The 20,080-nt window shown below is 32.3% G+C and overlaps 1 protein-coding gene across 1 annotated transcript in view; it reads right to left on the bottom strand.

The window, feature by feature from the left end:
• UNC13C (unc-13 homolog C) overlaps positions 1-20,080 on the bottom strand; it is a 278,305-nt gene that overhangs the window by 51,468 nt on the left and 206,757 nt on the right. The window contains exons 18-21 of the mRNA XM_049768904.1: positions 18,710-18,787; positions 12,597-12,674; positions 12,077-12,106; positions 1,606-1,694 (exon numbers count right to left, since the gene is read on the bottom strand). Of these exons, the coding sequence (XP_049624861.1) occupies positions 1,606-1,694; positions 12,077-12,106; positions 12,597-12,674; positions 18,710-18,787 (275 nt within the window). The remainder of the gene's footprint in view (positions 1-1,605; positions 1,695-12,076; positions 12,107-12,596; positions 12,675-18,709; positions 18,788-20,080) is intronic.

The following is a 20,080-nucleotide window of genomic DNA, read 5'->3' as shown; positions in this document are numbered from 1 at the left end:
TGCAGATTGTTTATTCCAATGTTCATAACTCCATTTGAAGTAAGTATTAAGATTTTTAGGGATCGGAGAGATAGCATGGAGGTAAGGCGTTTGCCTTTCATGCAGGAGGTCATTGGTTCAAATCCCGGCACCCCATATGGTCCCCTGTGCCTGCCAGGAGCAATTTCTGAACCTGGAGCCAGAAATAAGCCCTGAGAACTGCCGGGTGTGACCCAAAAACCAAAAAAAAAAAAAAAAAAAAGAAAAGATTTTTACTATAATCAAAAATAGAGAAAAAATGATATTTGATATCCAAGAGCTTTATTATCTATTTTAAAATAGCTGAATATATACAAATAATATGAATTTGAGTGCTTTCCTCGGGAAAAATATGTCATAGTTTACTCAAAGAATTTTAAAATATAATTTATGTTTCAATCTTCATTTTCTAAAAATTCTATCTCTTAAGCAAAAAACAGGAGAACAAGGTGAAAGTAATTACATCAATTATTTGGATAATAGTACAATTAGTATTAAGTATATGTTTTCATTTAATTATAGTTTTTAATTTTTGCTCATCTTATTTCCCATTAGTTTTTTTAACACCTCTAATTATTCCTTGAATGACTTTTTTCCCCTAACTTTTAATACATTATCTCTTTATTTTTTTCTTCTGAACTGAGAACAAGAATTTTCTGTTTCATGTATATAAATTCACCACTACTATAGAGAGTAAGGCTAAGACAACAAGTCCTTTTAAAAAACCCATTCCAAGTTAGGAGAATGGGGATGGGGTAAATAGAAGTTTCAAGGCCAAATCAGCATAATAAGTAACCATTTATTGAAATAATATTTAAAGAAATTAAAAGGTAACAAAGAAATTCTTCAAAGATTTTGGTCTTCCTAAAAATGTATTATTATCAGTTATGTCAACTATGTAATGATTTTTCTTTTAATAAATTAATTAAAAAATAAATTCTTCAAAGATATACTTGCTTCTCTTTATTTTAACATAGCCTAATAAAATTATAGCTTCTTCTTATAAGTGAAAAATGAAGGTCATCTGGGATACATTTTTCTCTTTAGAAACATTAAAAGAAGCATAATTAGTTTTTTGTTTTTTTTTTTTAAAACACACCATTATATCACGTATTGCCATGAGATGACTGAATTAAAATGAAGAAACCCTAACCCTGACAAGTGAGAGTTCAATCATACTGAATCTAAGTTACCAATGTAAATCATGTTTCTTATGTATCATTTTTAATACCTGTATTTTTCTTCAACATGCACATGATACAGTAAACACACAGAATGCAAGTATGAATTAATTGAACTAAATATGTTTTCAGCTTTTAAGAAGTTTATGTACATACAATAAAGTGAGGAAGGAAGTAACTAAGTTAGAGGTAAGGTAGAGAGCTACCTCTTGGATGAAGAATAGGAATTTCGAGGAAGCATAGAGTAAGACATTACTATTAGATGTGGTAACTTGAAATTAATAAGAAGAGGTGATTGAGATGTGCACTTAAGTAGATTAAGGCAGTCTGCAAAGAGTGATAGCCCTGAAGATATATTAATGCTAAGACCTAATATGCCCGGATAATTATTACTTAAATCACTTACCTTTCACCATAAGTAATGCTGAGCTCATCCAGAACCCCACTGAGTTTAATTTGAAGTTCTTTGAGAATAGTACTAGCTTCAGGATCTAGCTGCAAAGAAACCATAAACAAGACTATTTTGGCATTTTGATAAAGCATTGCTTTGCCTGTCAAAACATTTTGCTTGGTAGAAGATAAACAATCAAACAATGTAACACATATGTCCACTTTTTCTTCATTTTCTTTTTTTTTTTCTCAAAAATAAAATGAGGCAATTAGGACATTCTGTAGAAATTGGAAAGGCTTTTAAATACATGTACGTAAAATGAATGAAATGCAAAACATGCATACAAATAAGAAATAGATAGCAAAGCCTTTCTTGGCTATTGCAATTCATAGCAAGTCATGATCAAATTTATAAATAAGAATATAACATGTCATATATTAGGTATATTTTAACATTGTATACCCCAGTAAATAACTAGCTCATGATATATTTTTAATAAAAATAATCTTTTAACAAAATTATTGAAGGATCACAGAGAGAGTGGTTAAAACTCATGTATAGAACATCTTCAGGCTGAGTTTGATTCCAGGCATCGCATGGTACTGGTGAGGGCTATCCTGGGTGCAGTCCTTTAGATTCTTGGCTCTGAAGATACCTAGAACTGCTATACATGCCTTGATGCCCATAGAATCACTGGGTCCAGGTGGCATCTAATCTTTGCATACTTTTAGTGAACCAATGATTCAGCAGGCCAACTATCAGCTTTAGGGTCTCTGGGTCCCTTGAGCATTGTTTGGACCCACTAATATAACCACAATAAAAATTCTTCCTTTGCCTTTTATGACATTGGTCATTTGAGGAGCTAGATACTATTTCTTGGTGATGCTAGTAAGTGAATCTTGCAAAACCAGTGGTCTAAAAGCCACATTGTGGCCAGCTGATTTATGTTAAATTTGTCTATTGTATTTTATAGATATAAGGAAACTTTGGTAAATTACTTAGGAAGGGATATAAATTCCCATTTATTAAAGATCTATGTAACTACATCACACTAACCAACTAAGGACAATGCTTTACCAATGCAGTTTCCTGCTACCAAATGTCCCCGGTTTCCTTCCCACCCCACGCCCCACCACCTCCGCGACAGGCATTTTGCTTCTCTAGTGTGCGGGCTCCCTATCTCTCTCTTTATACTGTGGTTTGAATTATTATTAATGAAGACATCTTTTCCCACCCTGAATATCACTTTATCCCCTTTAAGCACCAGAGTGAACATTTCCAACTATCATTGTCATAGTGGCGACTTCTCTATACTAACTGCATTCTCTACTCTTTGTGGCAAGCTTCCTACCATGGATTGGATTGGTCCTCCTGACGCTCATATCTATTGCCTCTGGATACTATTTTTTAATTTTCTTATATTCCACAAATAAGTGGGATTATTCTATCTATCATTATCCCTTTGACTCATTTCACTCAGAATAATAATCTCTATATTATCCATGTATAAACAAATTTCGTAACATTTTTCCTAACAGCTATGTAGTAGCCCATTGTGTAGCTGTACCACAGTTTCTTTAGCCACTCAACTGTTTTGAGGCACTTTGGTTATTTAGAGATTCTGGCTGTTGTAAATAGTGCTGTTACAAATATAGAGATACAAAGGGCTTTTTTTGCATGCTTTTTTTTTTTTTTGGTGTTCCTAGGGTATATTTCTAGGAGTAATATTGCCAGCTCATAAGGAAGCTCGATGTCCAATTTTTTGAGGACTATCCATATTGTTTTCCAAAAAAGCTGAACGAGAGGGTATTTCCACCAGCAGTGAATAAAAATTCCTTTCTCTCCACATTCAAACATGCACTGGTTGTTCTTTGTGATGTGCGCCAGTCTCTGTGGCATGAAATGATACCTTTGTGTATGGTATTAAGGAGAGGTCTGAGTACACTTTGCATTTCATTGACCAGTTTTCCCAGCAGCACTTGTTGAACAGGCTTTCCTTGTTCTACTTTGCATTTCTTGATCCTTTATCAAAAATTAATTGTCCATAACTTTGTGGGTCCATCTTTGGATAGTCAAGTCTATTCCATTGATCTATGGGTCTGTCTTTATTCTAGTACCATAATGTATTAATGACTAATGCTGTATAGTACAATTTAAATTTTGGGAAAGTAATTTCTCCCACCTCTTTTGGATGAGCATTGTTTTTACCTATTTGTGGACACTTATTTCTCCATATAGATATCAGGAGCATTGGATCCACTTCTTTGAAAAAATGTCATGGGGAATTTTATAGGAATTGTAATAAATTTGTACAATGATTTACAAAGTGTTGAAATTTTAATTATTTTAATCTTCTCAATCCATGAGGGTATATGACTCAATTTTCTTGTGTCCTCTTTTGTTTCTTGAAGCGGTGTTTAATAGTTTTCTTTCTAAAGCTCTTTCACCACTTTAGTTGCTTGATTAGGTGCTTGATTTAGGTGCTTGATTTTCTGAGGCACAATTGTGTTTTTAATATCATTTTCTTCTCTTTCATTATTTTTGTATAGAAAACCCAGGGGATTTTGCTTATTAACCTAGCAGCCGGAAACATTACTATTAAAGTCTATTATTTCTAGAAGCATTTTTGTGGAGTCTTTAGGATTTTCTAGATACTGTATCATATCATCTGCAAACAATGAGAACTTCAATTCTTTTTCCCTGTGTAGATGACTTGATTTTTTCTTGACTAATTAATGTGTTAATAATTTAATATTAATTGCTAGTTAATATTAATATAAATTAATATTTAAGGAATTTTGAAAATTGTTAAAATACTCAAGTATTTTAATGGCGAAGGAACATTGAGCATATTATCTTTATATTATAACCCTAGGTGACTAGATAACTTTTAATGTGACTATATCGATTACTTATCTAAATAAATAAAGTGAACCTGTTAAATACCAAACTGTGGGTGAGCTAAATTCCCTCTGAGTAATTTGCAAGAAATGCATGAGGGCCACTCTGTCAAAGAATGAAAAAAGCAGAATTGGCTGACCTAAAGAAATAAGTTGATTAGTTTCCATTGACCCTGTAAGACTACAAAGCAGCAGATCTGACAGGTCATAAGGGACACACACAGGGCACCTTTTATTCTACTGTAAAGATCAGCTGGGAACAGGATAACTAACTGTCCACTTGAAAGGGGAGAGCTGCAATGGACTTGCAAAATATATTATACATAGGTGAAAGAGAAGGAAGCTGGGATAACAGGGAGGAAACTAGAACTAACTAAACCATACAATAAACTCTGTTGAGGGTTAGAGGGATAGCTTTGGAGCAATAGCAACAGGTAGGGCATTTACCTTGCACATAGCCAACCCAGGTTCAATCCCTGGCATGTCAGGTGATTACCCCACACCTGACAGGAGTAATTTTTGAGTGAAAAGCCAGGAGTAACCCCTGAGTACTGCAAGGTATGGAATACCCCCCATCCCAGCAAAAACAAAACAAAACAAAACAAAAAAATGTTCATATAAGTGTCAGGAGCTTTGTTTTCTGATTTTACATAATAAATTCTAGGACCTACCTGGGAGCTAATCATTTTGATGGTAACACTAGGGTCTCTGGCCCATGATTTAACATTTGGATCACACACAAAAAATGAAATGTATCATTGATAGTTAATATCAGTTAGGGTGAAACTCTATTTCTCTTCCTAATTGTATCTTGTTTTCTCTCTCTGAACGTTTTCTTAGGTTTGGAAGCAGGTTAGTTTAAAAAGAAATTTAAAAGCAGAGACTGATTTTAGGAACTCTTGGGAATAATTTCAAGAGTGAGGTTAACAAGCCAGACCTGCTTTCATCTCTTATTTTGTTTTGACATGAATTGTTAGACCAGAACCGTCTCAACAGCATCTTCTCTTAATTTCACAAGCATGGCACTTAACTGAACTTTGCGTAGCAGAAGTGCCAGATTCTTAATCATTTTTATTAACTTACCTCAGTGAAATTTGCCCTATGGCCCTTGTTACTCTCTTAAATTTTTATTAAGTACAATTTGTTGAATATAATTGCAGAGAAGATAATAAGGGGGAAAAACCCAGATAATATCCACATCCTACGAAGGGAAAAGCCAGATTTTCAGACATTCAGTGTTGCCTGTTACATACTGTTAAGTACCTAAAAATAAGTGTTTGCTATCGTGAGTTAAATAAAATTTTACATTACTTATATAATACATAGAGGTTTGAATCAATTCTTTAAATTGTTGTTAGATGATTCAAGTTTCTAAACTTGTAAATATCCTTCAAATAAAACAAATAGAACTTTACTTTGAAGAATATTTTCAAATTTAGGAACTTGTGGGGATGTTTCTCCAAATCTTGTCTCTTTAGCTCTTACTTTCTTAATAAACTGTATTCTTTGTTGTTTGTTATAGTAATTTTAATTGGTTAAAATTATTATAGTGGGTCAGAGCAATAGTACAGCTGATAGGGTGCTTATCTTGCATAGGGATGACCCAGATTTGATATTCGGCATCCTATGTTGTTCCCTGGGACCACCAGAAGTAATTCCTGAGCACAAAGTCTGATTATTTTCAGGTGTGGTCCCTAAACAAACCAAAAACTATAACTTTGGTAATATGGCTACCATAGTTTTAAAATTTATAGTATTTAGGCACAAATAGCATCAATGACCATAATCTTGCACTGTCCTTATGTTATGCTTTGGATTTATTTTTTTATGTGTTTCAGATGCCAAGGAAAATACAATGTATAAAGAGTTATCACATGATAAAGATTTGCTAAAGACCTAATGAAAAAGTAAATTCTCACTTCCTGTTAAATGTGCTCTAACTTCTATTTTTTTAGAAGACTATAGCAGATACTGTAAGGTAGAGACAATTAAAAGTGATGGGACTGCTAGGACATGGAACATTTCCAAATACTTATTTCGATCATTACAAAAGGTATCCTGCAAAAATTGTTTTATATTGATTTACTCTATGATACTAAGCAAAATTGTTTTCTGACCTAATTCATATCCCCTTATAGCTATGGTAAATATTAGTGAATAACAGTAATACATATTTATAGGGAAAACTTTAGCACATTATTTTTGAAACATATTAGAGTAAAAAGAAAAGACAATAAATTAAATTTTATATTGTCTATTGATAATGCCAAAATGTTAAAATATATAATAGGCAATTTATTTTTTGCTACTTAATTGCTAGAAAAGTAAATCATATTATCTAACACTAAAACAGATAAAAACTAAGTCTGATTATATTGCAGTATCAATTAATAAATTGGAAAGCTTTATTCACATTAAGGGGAAAAAGTGACTATAAATTTGAATAGAATGTTTAGCTTCTTTGAAAGTATTACACTTATTTTAACAAAATCATACATATCATGTAAGCATATAATTAAGAATATTTTAAGTGCTGAGTATGCACATTGGTCATGCAAATTGGGCACGATTCTTTTGACCCATTAGGGTTTTTAATGTTACAGTCATAATATCCTTTAATCAAAATGTTTGTATATATTTTTGTAGTTCCAAGGTTCATTCAAACACATTGAATACAAAGTGTTCACAAATTCAAAATTCAAAATACATTAGGTATATTGGTTTAAGAAACCAGAGATACTACAGTAGACAAGGTGCTTGCCCTGCATATGGCTGACCCAAGTTTGATCCCCAGCATCCCATTTGGTCCTCCATATTCTGTACAAAGTGATTCTTGAGCAAAGAACCAGAAAACAAGAAAACAACAGCACAAAACCCCATGTAAATTGGTTAGGTAAGATGACGGATACTTCAATCATTGTTGCTTACTAGTTCTAAAAGTGAAAAACAAAACTTTTCAAAGAATGGTCAAGGTATGACCTAAGAATCTGTTAAAAATGCAAATCATTGGATACTATCCCAGACCTACTGAATTAACTAGTCCAGCAATGAAGGTTAGCAATGTGTATTTTAATAAGCTCTCCAAACAGTTCTGATCCAGATTACAGAGCAAAAACTAAATGCATTATTAATTAAATATTAAAAAAATCAATATTTTATTATTTTAGATGTGAGATATTTAGTGTCCTTTTGCCAAAATATAAATTGAGAGGACAGTAAAAAAAATAAAATAAAACAGACTAATATATACCTCCTCTTTTATAAAGTTCTTAATCTAATAGGGAAGGTTTTTTTTTTTTAATATATATTTTGGGTCACACTGGTGATATTCAGAGGTTACTACTGGCTATGCGCTCCTGGCTTGGGAGACCATATGAGACGCTAGATGATTGAACCGAGATCTGTCCTGGGTCAGCCGCATATAAGGCAAATGCCTTTCTGCTGCGCCATTACTCCGGACCCACTAATAGGTTTTTCTAGAAAAATAATCAACCATATGCATATATTTGGGGGCAGACAGCTGCATTGTCTGATTTATACATCATTAATCTTGTTCTGTTTTGGGGGGCACACGTGGCAGAGTTTAAGGTTTACTCCCGGCTCTGAGCTCAGTAATCACTCCTGTTGGGCTCAGAGGACCCTATGAGATACAGCGAATCAAACTTAGGTTAGTCACATGCAAGGCAACTAACTGCCCAACCTACTGTGCTATATTTCCGGCCCCTAAAATTAATCCTTTTCCCCCCCGTTTTTGGACCACACCCTGTGAAGCTCAGGGGTTATTCCTGGCTATATACTCAAAGCTCGCTCCTGGCTTGGGGGACCATATGGGCCACTGGGGGATCCAACCAACGTCCGTCCTAGATTGGCCACGCCCCAGGCAAAAGTCCTACTGCTGTGCTATTGCTCTGGCCCCTAAAATTAATCATTTGTAAATGCCATGATGTATATTTAGATGCCACTAAGTCAAAAATAATAATTTGCTCATAAAAATATTGTTAGGCTAGATAGAGCTTGGTTTTAAATTCCTTGAGAATTCTTTTCAATAAAGTTTATCATAGTGAACTGAAGAAAATTATTTTATTCTTTTTATTTTAGAATAAAAAATTATTGTTGGTTTTTGGTCATCAAACAAAATTTAAGTAAGTAAACAAATCTCATCATTTCTTCTAAATATCTTTATAGAGGCTTATTTATAAAATTTAAATATCTACCAATAGGTTAATAGACTTGTAAATTATGATGAATTTTAACATTTAAGAAAGGTGTGAGGAATATTCTATTTATACTGCAACTTATAATAATTCCTCTAAATAAATTACTATAAATACTATTGATTTTCATAGAAAATAACTCATTTCTACAAATAAAGTTTGAATTATCTGATTTTCTTTGTATAAATATATAACATATTAAACTTATCTGTAGGCTCTAGACATATATTTAATGTAAATGAATATTTAGAGATATTTATTTTAGTGTCAGTTCACTAAAATAGATGAATAAAATAGTTAAGCTATAACAATAGCAAAAACTCAAAGCTTTCCTTAATTAATGAATAAACAATCCTTTACCAATAGATGAACATTAATAACTCATCCTTATAATCATTCTTGTTATTGGGTCATAAGGGAAAACAAATAGTGTAAGAATTAAGTATGGATAATACTGAAGTCAATATGAGTCCCGGGTTGTTTTTGTATAATGGTTGCTAACAGAGTAGATATAACAAAAAACTCCTGGTATTATTATTTTTTTTAGTTATAGATTGTTAGATCATTCATAAAGAGAGCTTTTGCTTCATGGTATATGTGACTTAAAAATGTCCTGTGGCAAAAAAAAATCCTGTGGTATAATCATAGAGACTCTGTCAAAAATGCTTTTGATTAATTTGCAAGAAAGTATGCTGACAGAAGAATTTTAATTTAATGGTTTGATTTTATATTTTGATTATTTTTAATATGCAGAAAAGACTTCATCTCCATGGTACTTAGGGTATTTTCTAAGGAGCTACTAATATTAACTAAAAGTCAGCTTGAAACCATGCAATACAACACCATGCCATGATTGTCATATTAGTGTTCTTCCATCCTTGAAGTCTATACAGATAGTAGAAGCTTATATATGCATATACATATTGAAGATAGAAATATTCTTTCTGCATCCTATGAAAGAAGAGACTGATCATGCAAAGACCTGCTGGTCCAAGAGTGGCCAGGTTTTTAAGGTGACAGAAATCTGCTGCAGCACGCATGCAACCAGGTTTGAAAACAGCCAGATATTTGCAGCATAGTCAAAGCAAGCAACTCTGAGGTTAGAAGCCAGTTAATCAAAACAAGGCATTAGAAAGTATTCTGAGCAACTGCACAAGCAATCATTTGATAAGTCAATTTTATGATTAAAAACTACACATTCTAGCATAGATAGTAGGAGACAACATAATAAGAAATTTTTAAGAAAGATTGAAATTTAGGCAGAAGAGTTTTCCTTTGCAATATCAGAGTTTTATAACCAGATCAATTGTGAGAAAAATTGGAAATGAATTGATATAATTACATATTATACTACTTGTAAAAACACTAAACAGATCTATATAAAGAGTTGTATATTTTTTAAATCAAGTTGATATTATTCTGAATAAAAACTATTTTCATCCTAATAAAGTCCCAAGTTAAAAAAAATATCTTAATGGTATATGTTGATAATTGAATAGAGTGGTCTCTGTTGTCCAAATATGTTGAATATATTAACTTCAACATAATTATGTGTTAATAAAGCTAATTTCTGTCTTGGAGTCTGCATGTTATATTCAGACTTGAGTTCAAATCTTACTTCCTTCTACTACTTTACCAATCTCAGTATTAATGTGCCTATCCAAAGTGTTTTCTTTGACAAGTGACAAAAGATAAAAATGGAAAAAAATTAGATTATAAAAAAGAACTTAACATGGAAGGGGAAGAGGATATAAGATAATAGAGTAGAGCAAATTGAGGGAAGGCTGAGACTATTAAACTGTCAGTAAAAAAAACTAGTGGCAATGCTTTCCTGATAATTAATTATATCCCTCAAAGCTAGATATTAATGTCATCTTAATTGAATATTTCTTTGTGAATTACTAATGAAGAGCTTGGCAATTGACTTCACAAGAGCTATACAGGAGAAGACAAAAAGTTTAGTATCTCTCTTAAAACTTTTTTCAGTAAAATTAGCTCTATTTCAACTCTAGATTTACACCTAAACTTGTAATTTACGACTGTACACTTGAACTTGATGATTTTGTTTGTTGCTTGTTTTTTGTTTGTTTGGTTGTTTTTGGCCATAACTAATGATAATCAGTAGTTACTCCTGATAAGAAAGTACAAACCCAGGAGGGTTTGGGGAGCATACGGGGTGCCAGAGATAAAAACTGAATCAGTTACATGGACGGCAAGTGTCACTCCAGCCCAGAATTTGGCAATTTATCTAAGTAATCTATTTATGATAGAGCATAGCAAGCTATGATATATTATTTTGGTTAGGAGGTGACTTGACTCACAATTTCCTTTAAGAAAAATTCTAATTTTGTCACTAGCAGTCAATTCAGAAATACGTTACTCAGAGTAGAGGCCAACTATGGTATAATGAAATAGTAACACTTGGAGAAATTAATATAGAAATGGCTTTTAATATATAACTATAAATGACTTTTGGTCTTTACATTTTATATAAATTTAAAGTGATAGAATTAGCCCCCAATCAGTAATTTTTCTTATTATTCAAAACCGGTAAGTGAACTTAAATTATGAATCTAATGGATGGCTAAAATTAAAACACAGAATATTCACTTTTGATCCCCAATTGCTTCTGCTCACCAAATTAAGCAAAAATAATTCTAAAACTGAGCATGATGCTACAAAACCAGGCCCCAAAACACTGACATTGGGGAACATATTCTTACTTTACTTACACATATTAAACTGAGACAGTAAAGCTTATAAAAGTAATTTTCAATTAACTTCATCCTATGATCTTCATTAACAGAATGATAAATATCACATTTAATTTTCAAAAGATTGAAGATTGAGGATTATGAATCAGGCATTGCAAGAGAAATGGATAAACAGCTCTTCAGAATTAAAAACATCATTTCTGAAAAGGCCAAATCTTAGAAGGCAAATTTCAAGCATGTTAATTTAGAAATGAGAGAGATCTTTCCTCCGAAATCTAACTTCACTTGTATGAATATTTAATGAACTTACCAGAATTAGGAATAGTGAGTAAAAGAATGAATGAATAAAATTCTAAACAGAAATGCCCACATAATCCAGCTGTCTTTGGGATGTATTTATGCTTGTTTGTTTTAAAAAATGGTAGTAGAGGGAGAAGGCCAGCCATTTGATCTTCCCTCGTTTCCATGAAATGTGGAAAATTTTGTCCTCAATTCTCCACATGCTCATGTTGCTTTATGCAAGGAAATACTATTACACCAGTAGAAGAAAAGGCAGACAAGGATAGTATTTTCCTGTTCCAAAGAAGCCAAAGTGCAATGGTCTAGCAGTGGGCAGGGGGAGAGCCAGGTAAAGTGTAAGATGCTTACTATCACAAACCTCATAAAAGAATCTTTCTCCTTCCTTCTTCTGTTCATGGAATTGCAAGTCAAAGACATTGGACAGAGACATGGGACATTACAGACACAGCACACAATATATTGTGGACAGAATTTTAGATGTGAACAATAAACCATTGATAGATACATTAAAAGACACCAGCACCACAAAGAACATTTCAAGACGACATTGTATAGTAGTGTTAAAAAAAAGTACAACCAGTGAAACTTAAAGATCATTAGCACATATATTTGTATATACAATAAGATGTAAATCTAATGCAAAGGCACTATATCCTCCTGATCATTCACACTTACAATGTCTTTATCAAATTATATGAATATTTTGGCAGATTTACCAAAATATTTGAATACTTATAAAGAACATTCACCCTAGTTTTGATTCAATTTTAGATTACTTCCTATTATTTAGATAAATAAAGAATGAATTTTACTGTGACACATTCATCACAAGACTACTAATAATTTTAATAATAAACACAGGCTTAAAACAAACCCACCTCTTTGCCTCCCATGGATTCGAACATTTTTTCCAGTTGGACTCGCAATTGTTGGATATTGTTCATCAATATACAAGGCTTTAAATTAAAAAAAAGTATGAGAATTATTTTGATTTCAGTTTTTGAATGAGTTTATATATAAAATAATAATATAGAACTATCGTGGTTATACTAAATATAATATTACATTTTATAATATCTTATATATAACTATTCAGTTATTTCATTTGAGACGAATTTTGCTGAGATTGGTGTTGAAATATTATATGCCTTAATATCTAGTACAGAAACATTTGTAATTCAGTGATGATTTAACAAAAAATTCATTTAACCAAAAATAAAGGACACAGAAAAAAATTTGAAGTACTTTTATTTCTTGGGTTTACAATGCTTAGGGATAGGTCATACATACATAATCAACTTACTACATCCACCATCAGAGTTCCTTCTTTCCTCTACAAACTTCCCTTTAACCCTCTCATCCTCCAATTTGTCCAGAGTAGAGATAAGAATGGATGAGGAGATCAAAGAATAACAAATGCTCTCAGTTGGAGAATACTTGCTTTTGTGGTAAGTTCATGAGTTTATTACTAGAACTTCCAAAAAAAAAAAAAAAAGAAAACCCATGAGTAGTAAAAATCTAATGACTTTCAAGAAGTCCAATGTGCTTGCAGTTGCATCTATAGCTGCCTTACAATGACAATTTTGAGAAATTAAATTTAATCGAGATTGTGATACATACAAAATTTTTATGAACAAAAATGCTGCTTTTAAAGATCATTTATTTATTTAATTAATTTATTGCTTTATAGAGAGAGCCACTTTGGATGTGCATGCTTCTGACTCAATGCTCAAGAATTACTCTTGACAGTACACTGGGACCATATGTAGTGCCAGGGATAAAACCCAGGTTAGTAGAATGCACTGTACTATTTCTCAGGCCACAATATATATATTTTCATCTATTTGTTTTTGGGCCACACCCTATGGTGTTCAGAGATTACTCCTGGTTCTACACTCAGAAATTACTCCAGACTTGCTTCGGAGATCATGTGGGACATCGGGGATCAAACCCAGGTTGGCCATGGACAATACCTACTCACTGTGCTATGGCCCTGGCACTGGTATACACATTTATTTTAATATAAACAACGAATTAAATTTCTTTTGGTTTTTGGGCCATACCCGGTGGCGCTCAGGGGTTACTCCTGGCTATCTGCTCAGAAATAGCTCCTGGCAGGCACGGGGGACCATATTGGATGCCGGGGTTCGAACCAACAACCTTAGGTCCTGGGTCGGCTGCTTGCAAGGCAAACGCCGCTGTGCTCTTTCTCCAGCCCTAAATGAAATAATTTTTTCTGTTATTTTCACTGTTTTAAAAAAACTCATTTGCAAATATAAAAAAAGAAAAAAATCACAAATTTTTGTTATAAATTCATAGTTTTAGTATTCAAACTCCTTTATTACATATGATTTCAAAGCATATTTTATTATTCTCTATATTTTTCTTATTGTAGTCTATCCAATTACAATTAATCCTCAAAGCTATCTTGCTATAGACTTAGCTTTGTTTATTTATTTATTTATTTAGGTTTTTGGGTCACACCCAGTGATGCTCAGAGGTTATTCCTGGCTCTGTGCTCAGAATTCGCTCTGGATAGGCTCAGGGTACCATAGGGAAATCGAACCAGAGTCCATCTGGCCTTGGCTGAGTGCAAGGCAAACACCCTACCGCGATGCTATCACTCCAGCCCCTAAGACTTAGCTTTAATGTATGGCATCTTCATGCTAACCAATTTGCCTCTTAGAATTATGCCCATCATTCAGGTGAGATTGTCCTTTCTTAATAGTCTTTACGACTTGCAATTTGATTTATTATATACTGTTTAACCAACTACCCTTAGATGCACTTATTGGGCTGAATTAGTTAAAGAGAGAAATATGTAATGAGCATTTCTTAAGCATGTGAAAGAGATCAAATTATATGATGAAAAATAGATGACTTCTTAGTAAAGAACTTAATGTAACACAGGATTTTGTGTATAAAGACTTGCACCTAAAACTATAAACTCTTATCTTGTTTGATACAAAAATTAAAACTAAATTGTTAATTAAAAGCATTTCTAGCTTGTTTCCAAAGAGTATAACTCTAACTATATAATATGTGAAGTCTATGATAATACTAGATAGGAGCTTATAAAAGTAGCAATTATTTTATAATTAGAAAATGCAAATCTGAATAATTTAATATTTGCTTCTGCAAACTGATTCCAAAGAACTGATTTATCAAGGGGGATAAAAAAACAAGAAAAAAAGAAAAATGTATCTATCTTCAAAATTTCTGGGAAAAACGCCAATAATGATTCAGAGAAAGGCTTGCAAAGGTCTTACAGGACATCAGAGAGGTGTTAGCTTTCATCAGTGGAAAGATTTTATTATTGCTTTAACCTTTAAAAACTTTTTATTTGATTTTTTAAAGTGACCACATCCTTAATTCAATTTATAAAAAAGCAATTTAAAATTTATATTTTTACCCTTGATTCTAGCCCCATCTCAGATATCTGTGCTAAAAAAATTCTATTCAATAAACTGAAAAATTCTTATAAACTTTAGCATGGCTGAGAGCCACTTGATCTAGCCACTTAAACTGATTTCTGCAGAATGGATGGTAATCATTTTGATCTGAAATTAACATGCTAAGACAACAGACATTTTTTCCATTGGGAAAAGGGTCTCTGGGATTTTTCCCATTGCAAAAAAGGTCAATATTTGGCTCAAATTTGGGTGATTTGGTAAAAAGAAAACAAAAGTCAAGAGAAGATAATGAGAAATTGGAAGATTGCATAAGTGCAAGTTATGTTTTTTTTTTTTATGGTTTTTGTTTGTTTTGACCCAGCATTCTTATCACTGACTCTGCACTCAGGGACTACTGGTGAGAATAGAAGGGAATAAAAGTAGTCTTCTTGATTGAAGCTGGGTTGGCTGTTTTCAAGGCAAGTGCCCTACCCACTGTCCTATCACTTAATTTTGTTATTTAAGCTTATTGTTTTGAGCCCATATAAAATTACTGTCATTTTATTTTCACACATAAAATCTTTAAAAATTCTTCTTGATATTACCATTTCTATTTTTTTTCTTCTTTTTTCCCCTCACAACTGATAGGCAGTTGTGTGTTGGTTCATGTACTTTATTTCAATTAAAATGGTATTTTTTTTTTTTACCAAAACTTTTGTGCTCATCTATGTATGGTACCTGGCTCATAACAAGTACTTAACTGTTTGTGGGCTGTAGACAGTTAATTTACTTTTTTTTTTTTTATGCTGAGGATCGAACCCTGGTCTGTCCAGGGTTGGCTGAGTGCAAGGCAAAAATGCCTCACCATTGTTCTATCACTCCTGCTTCTAATAAAGGAGTTTTTATCTTTTTAAGCAGTCAGATATTTCCATTTCTTATGGAGAAATGCTACTAAGAAACAAGAGATAACAAACACAAGCCCACAGACAATGTCATGGATTGTTCTTGACTCCAGCTAAGATGAAGTTATCCAGAAGGAGATAATTGCAAGACTACTTTTATTAACTTTCCTTGACTTAAAAATTTCAACTGTGAATTTTATTGAATCAATTTATCAAATCACTACAGAAAATTGAAGAAAATATGTACCTTAAGCCTAATTGTGAAGTTTTTGATTTAAACACTTACGTAGTAAATTAGAAAAAAAAATAAAAGAACAGTATTCATACTTAAGGGAACATAAATTTAATTAATTCATGACTGTATTTGGTGGATTGAGAATCACGCATTAGTATTCTGGGTTAAATCTTGCTTCTGTCCTATGGGTCATTCCTAACAGTGATATGAGATCGTACATGGGACAAGGAATGAACTGAGGTCGCCACATGCAAAGAAAATGCTTTAATTTTATACTATCTCTTTGGCCCAGAAATATCACATATGTGAGTATCAGATGATTTTAGTTAACACATTTTCAAAGTCAAATTGTAATGTTTTAATTAGAATGTTTCACCCAAACTATCAAAACCATGTACTCATATCAACAACAAAAAGTTAGGATAGGATTCTAAGTATAATAAAGATGGGAAGTTATCTGGTTGAGAAATGGGCATTACTTAAATGACTAGAAAAATAAAATGACATTTTAAAATATAAAAATATGAATTTCTGATTTTGATGCTATCACTTTATTAAATATCACAAGATAAAAAATAGTGTCACGTTTTGTTTAGTTTTGACACTACACAAAGCATATACTTTAAGATAATTTCTTAGCTTATATTTTTCTTTAAACGTTTCCTAGCTCAAATGCAGACGAAAAAGATGAGTTGGCTTACATATAGTAAGAAAATTATTTTGTTTAGAAAAGAGAGAAATGAGATTAAAAAGGGTTAGTAAGAGAGAGAGGAAAAGAGAGAGTGAAGTAAAATGCCTGCAGTGGGGGAGAGTAGGTGGGAGAGAGAAGAGGGCATCTGGGAGGGTAAGAAGGAAACTGGGGACTTCGATGGTGGGAAATGTGCACTGGTGTATGACTAACTCGTCATGAACAACTATTATGAACTCAATTATGAACAACTTTATCTGTGAGGAAAAAAAATCTATATTATAAACAACTTTGGAACACTGATGCTTAAAAAATAAAAGGGAAAATAAATATCAATATTTTATAAAACAAAAATTTATTTTGTCTTAATATTATTTATATTCTAACATGAGGAAAGGAAGGTAAGTTTCTGAGCTGTGATATTTTCATATAGATAACATTTTGATTTCAAAAAATATAAGCCATATAAGAAATAAAAATAATTATATAAACCACTAATTTAAATGTTTTTGTGACTTAAAGATATATATATATCCATATATATGTGTGCATACTGTGTGTGGCTACAGAAAATTAAATAAAGGTGTTTACAGGAAAAATTTAAGGTTAATATTCGCTTCAAAATGTTAAGAATAAGCATTAGTCACTTTAAAAAACTTTTCAATTGAACCCTATAAAACTTTTTCAGGGGTTACACCAGGCTTTGTGCTCAGGGATAAATCTTAATGATGTTCAGGGGACCATATATGGTAGCAGAGATTGAACCCAGGTCAGAAACATGCCAGGCAAACAACCTTCCTGCTCTACTGTCTCTTCAGCTCAAATAATAATCTTGCTAAAATCTCTAGAATGCTTTTTATTTTAAATATATTACATTTATGTATTATCAATATATGATTAAATTGAATTTTTAAGTAAGTTGTCTTGCTTCTTAGGGTATTGTCCAATGACAATGAGAGATATTTGCTGGTATATCTAATAAAATATGGGGATAGTATATTAATTGAAGGGAAAAAAGAACTTTCTAGTATCCTAAAGAACTAGTAGGACTGACTTAACAAGCTGACACCAAGCGGTCAATGAGATTTCATAAAAAAGACTGTTTTTATTAAAATTTTCTTTTGTCTAATCAAACTAATTTTGAAAGGGAAGTTAAAATATTCATCATACAGTTCTTGTACAAAATTTTGTATGTTTTTTGTGCTTTCTATTTTCATCATTTGGCAAAAAAATCTCTTAAATTGTGTATTTTGAATAAAAATAATTCATCTTCTAGTGATCTGAATCTAAACTAATTCTCACTTCCTAAAACATCTAAAGGAATAAATGAACTAATAGTTCAGTTTATTTCTTAATTTAGATATTTCTTTTTTCCCCTGCCCCCCCAATTCAGATATTTCTATTTTTTAAAAATTGAAAAATGATTTGGTTCTTTCAAAATTAGCACACAAACTGAATTAGTTGAAGTTAACATTAAACAATTTTATAACTCCCTAATTTTCAGTCCCGATGCCTATGAGTATGTGGGCTTTCAATTTTTCCTGAAGCCTTTTCCTTATTATCATGGAAAAATACAAACTGGCAAGTACTGAGAGGCTCTTGACCTTCCTGCGAATTTAGTATTGTAACCAGTTTAGGAAATTTCTTGATAATTCCACTTGTTCTCATCATTTATAAAACCAAAAAAGAAAATAAAATCATCTTGCTTATTTATTAGTTTGAAGAATTGGTTCTCAACTGAGAAATAATTGAAAATAAAAACAATTTTACTTACCACATTTTCTTTATCACAATAAGAACTGAAATCACTTGATAAAATTGCAGCATACTGAAGCAGCACTTTATTGATAGTCTAGGGGAGAATATTAAATGTTTCCAAGTAAGTATTTTACTTATTTATGTATGTATACACACATATAAAACATACAGATGCATGAACACACACATTAAGAGAATCCAGGTTAATATTAATGAGCAACATTATTTCTGACTTTTTTCAATCGAAAATGAACCATAAACAGTGAACAAATCTATATTTTTACCATAAATTTCAAACTATTATATTTAGATGACAATTTGGCTACATTTTTTTTTCTGACTACATTACTATTGGTAAGGGCTCACCAACAGTGCTCAGGGGTACCGAGGGCCACTCTTTCTGATTTTGGGTAAGTGGTTGGTATTTAATATTAAGTGAAGGAGTCAGTTATTCAAGTCTCTGCAATGTCAGGAACATCCTGTAGCCATCCAGGGGTGCTTGGAGTTCCCAGAGCTCTGGCCAGAGATGGTCACATTGATGTCAGGAATGGAGTAGAGATTAGTTGCATAATCCCTATGCCATCTTTCAGACTCTTTATATTTTAATTTCTATCTTGAAATTAATTTTGGGTTTAGGTCATATAAACCCAAACCCATGGCTTTCTTTGGTTCTGTACTCAGGGACTTTGTTTAGGAGCCACATGAGATGCTGGCGATTGAACCTTGGTTGGCAATATGCAAGGCAAAGGTCTAACATGCAGTATTATCACTCTGGGACCATAAATCTTTTTGTAAAGTAACCATAAGAATATGAAATTTTAAATAAAAAAGAAATTAGTGTTTGCAGAACTGTCAAGTAAGATAATATGTATAAAGTTAAAATGATTATAAACATATTTTTTTGCTTATTGTTTGATTGGGGGCCACAGCTCAGGTTCACTCCTGATTCTTTGCATAGTTATGGATCATACCTAATAGTGTGTGGATGACCATAGATAGATCTGGGGATTTTATGTAGGGCAATATGTAAAGCCATGTGTATGTAAGGCAAGTACCTTAACTCCTGTATTCTCCCTGGTAGAGAAAATATATTTACATGCAGAAGATCATCTAGGAAAGTAGGTGGCTGATGAGACAATTATTTTCTAAATAGACTCTCCAATTTTCACTTCAAACTATACTGAAGCAATAATCACCCTTGTACATATAAAAATACTACTTTAAAGTTATAGGCTCTAGTGACAGTTTAAAACAGTAGGGATATTTAATAATATTCCAAAACCAAAAGTGATTTAGAAATGTTAGCAATTCAAACAGTATAACTCATTCAAGGTAAAGTTTGAGCTGAGCTGGGAAATTTATATATTCATTTCTGTTTATATTTTAA

This window comes from Suncus etruscus, chromosome 2 (genome assembly GCF_024139225.1).
Source record: "Suncus etruscus isolate mSunEtr1 chromosome 2, mSunEtr1.pri.cur, whole genome shotgun sequence".
Classification (NCBI taxonomy): domain Eukaryota; kingdom Metazoa; phylum Chordata; class Mammalia; order Eulipotyphla; family Soricidae; genus Suncus; species Suncus etruscus.
Note: the sequence above shows the minus strand (reverse complement) of the source record. Positions and strands in the feature narration are given on the sequence as shown.